This window comes from Oncorhynchus clarkii, chromosome 4 (assembly GCF_045791955.1).
Source record: "Oncorhynchus clarkii lewisi isolate Uvic-CL-2024 chromosome 4, UVic_Ocla_1.0, whole genome shotgun sequence".
In the NCBI taxonomy this organism is placed as follows: domain Eukaryota; kingdom Metazoa; phylum Chordata; class Actinopteri; order Salmoniformes; family Salmonidae; genus Oncorhynchus; species Oncorhynchus clarkii.
This window is the reverse complement of record NC_092150.1, coordinates 66,409,456-66,411,267: the sequence shown is the minus strand read 5'-3', so window position 1 is coordinate 66,411,267 and position 1,812 is coordinate 66,409,456. Positions and strand designations below refer to the sequence as shown.

Below are 1,812 nucleotides of genomic sequence, written 5' to 3'. Positions count from 1 at the left end.
TGAGCTAAAAAGCAACAGACAGATTTTTTTTTTAGAAACATCATACTGTAGAACAATATTGTCCTAAGATATGAGTTGGTCATAAAATGTGCCCCTTTTATTAAACAGCTGAGAAGTTCTATGCATTTTATAAAGAACACTCAGTCAAAACAGACAATAAAAGAAATGTAAACATAGCAACCAAACATGAGTAAAAATAAAAAACCTACGGAACAGTTAACTAATTGATCCCACTTCCCTAAAATACTCCTCAGATTTACTGACAACTAAATGAATGTCATTGCTTCTTTTAACAGTTCTCAGCTTTTCTGTACAAAATGAAAGAGGCAAACTTTAAAACTACCCATCTGTCACAAATACCAGAAAGCAGAATGCCATATTGTACCTGAGATGATACATTTAGCTGAAAATAACAAAAGTTGGATGGATGCCTGATAATAATTTACAGATACAAAACAAAAGAGGTAATCATTTTCAGTACAGCAACAGCACAGTGTTAAATCAAAATCAGAATACTTCAAGCTATGAAAAGGGTCTTAAAATAGTCAAATATATGGGTTAACCATCCACACAGTGACCAGCAGACTCATCAGCAATTACACTTAAATCTACAGTGATGTGCAGAATCTGCATGATAAATCTGGTAGCATGGAAACCCATCTTCTTTAACTTATTATTATTGTTATTGATACCATTCCTATATATAGTATTTCAAAACCTTAATTTCACAATCATCAAATGAGATGTGCAAAAATCTTTCAAATTTAAAACTAATTTGAGAACCTTTATATAGTCCGGTACTTCAATTCATACAAAATGTACAACTACTAATGTATTATGACCTGAAAATAATTAAAGCCAAATATTGAAATCAAATCTAAGCTTCATTAGGTGACATTTTTGCCTGCCTATGCCTTAAAATGACCCATTTTCAGCTTCAGTCGTAGGGTATCAGGATGTTACCATTGATGACATGACATTGGCCATATGTTGTACTGGACAATTAGATTACATTACTGTGGGATGTAGGTTTGTCTATAGGCCCCTAACAAGACTACAAGAATGCTATAAAACTTTTCACTGGGTACAAATATGGAAAATATTAGAATTACTGGTAACACGTTTCTTTCTTACGTGGGCCAATGATTGAAAGCTGCATATGTCACAACAATATCATTAGTCTATTGACAAAATAAGGTTTAAATCTGTGTGACTTGACTTAAACAATGGGATTATGGAAAGAAGTGTCTGAGTGTCAACTCCCAACAAAAAAAAGCAGAGATATGTAGTTTTCGGCATTGGTGTCCATGTGAGACCTGGATAGACACACAGACATTTGAAATGTGATCAATTACTCTGTAGCAAATAGCACACAGGTCATTGATTGGTCAAATAACCCAATCTCCTACAGAGTATCTCAAATATCTCAGCAACACACAGCAGCACCGTGATCCCAGTGAAAGTGTACATTGCACTTAAAAATATGGTCTTTTCAAAGTGTTCTGGCACCATGCATTTTGTGACATTGAACGTCTTTTCTAGGGCACTGGCATCACACATGTAGAGTGGGTGAACCTGGAAACCAAAGAGATGGCTCTGCAACCAAAAAGCGATGACTTCCAGAATAATTCTTAGCAGGACAGAGATGATGTAGAAGACGGTGTATATAGGTCGCTGAAGGATTTCCTCCTGGTCAATGTTTTTACAGGCAGCATAGAGATGAAATACAGCTCCAGGGACTAAAACAGTTACCAACTGCAATGCCCAGAATACCTGCAAGCAGAATAACAACCTATTCACAAGTCCACATTG

General features: G+C 35.6%; 1 protein-coding gene across 1 annotated transcript in view; it reads right to left on the bottom strand.

The window, feature by feature from the left end:
• Window positions 1-1,377: 1,377 nt before the first annotated feature.
• Window positions 1,378-1,812, bottom strand: part of LOC139407788 (gap junction epsilon-1 protein-like) — a 2,280-nt gene continuing 1,845 nt past the window's right edge. Inside the window, exon 3 of the mRNA XM_071151655.1 lies at window positions 1,378-1,773. Coding sequence (XP_071007756.1) covers window positions 1,378-1,773 — 396 coding nt within the window. The remainder of the gene's footprint in view (window positions 1,774-1,812) is intronic.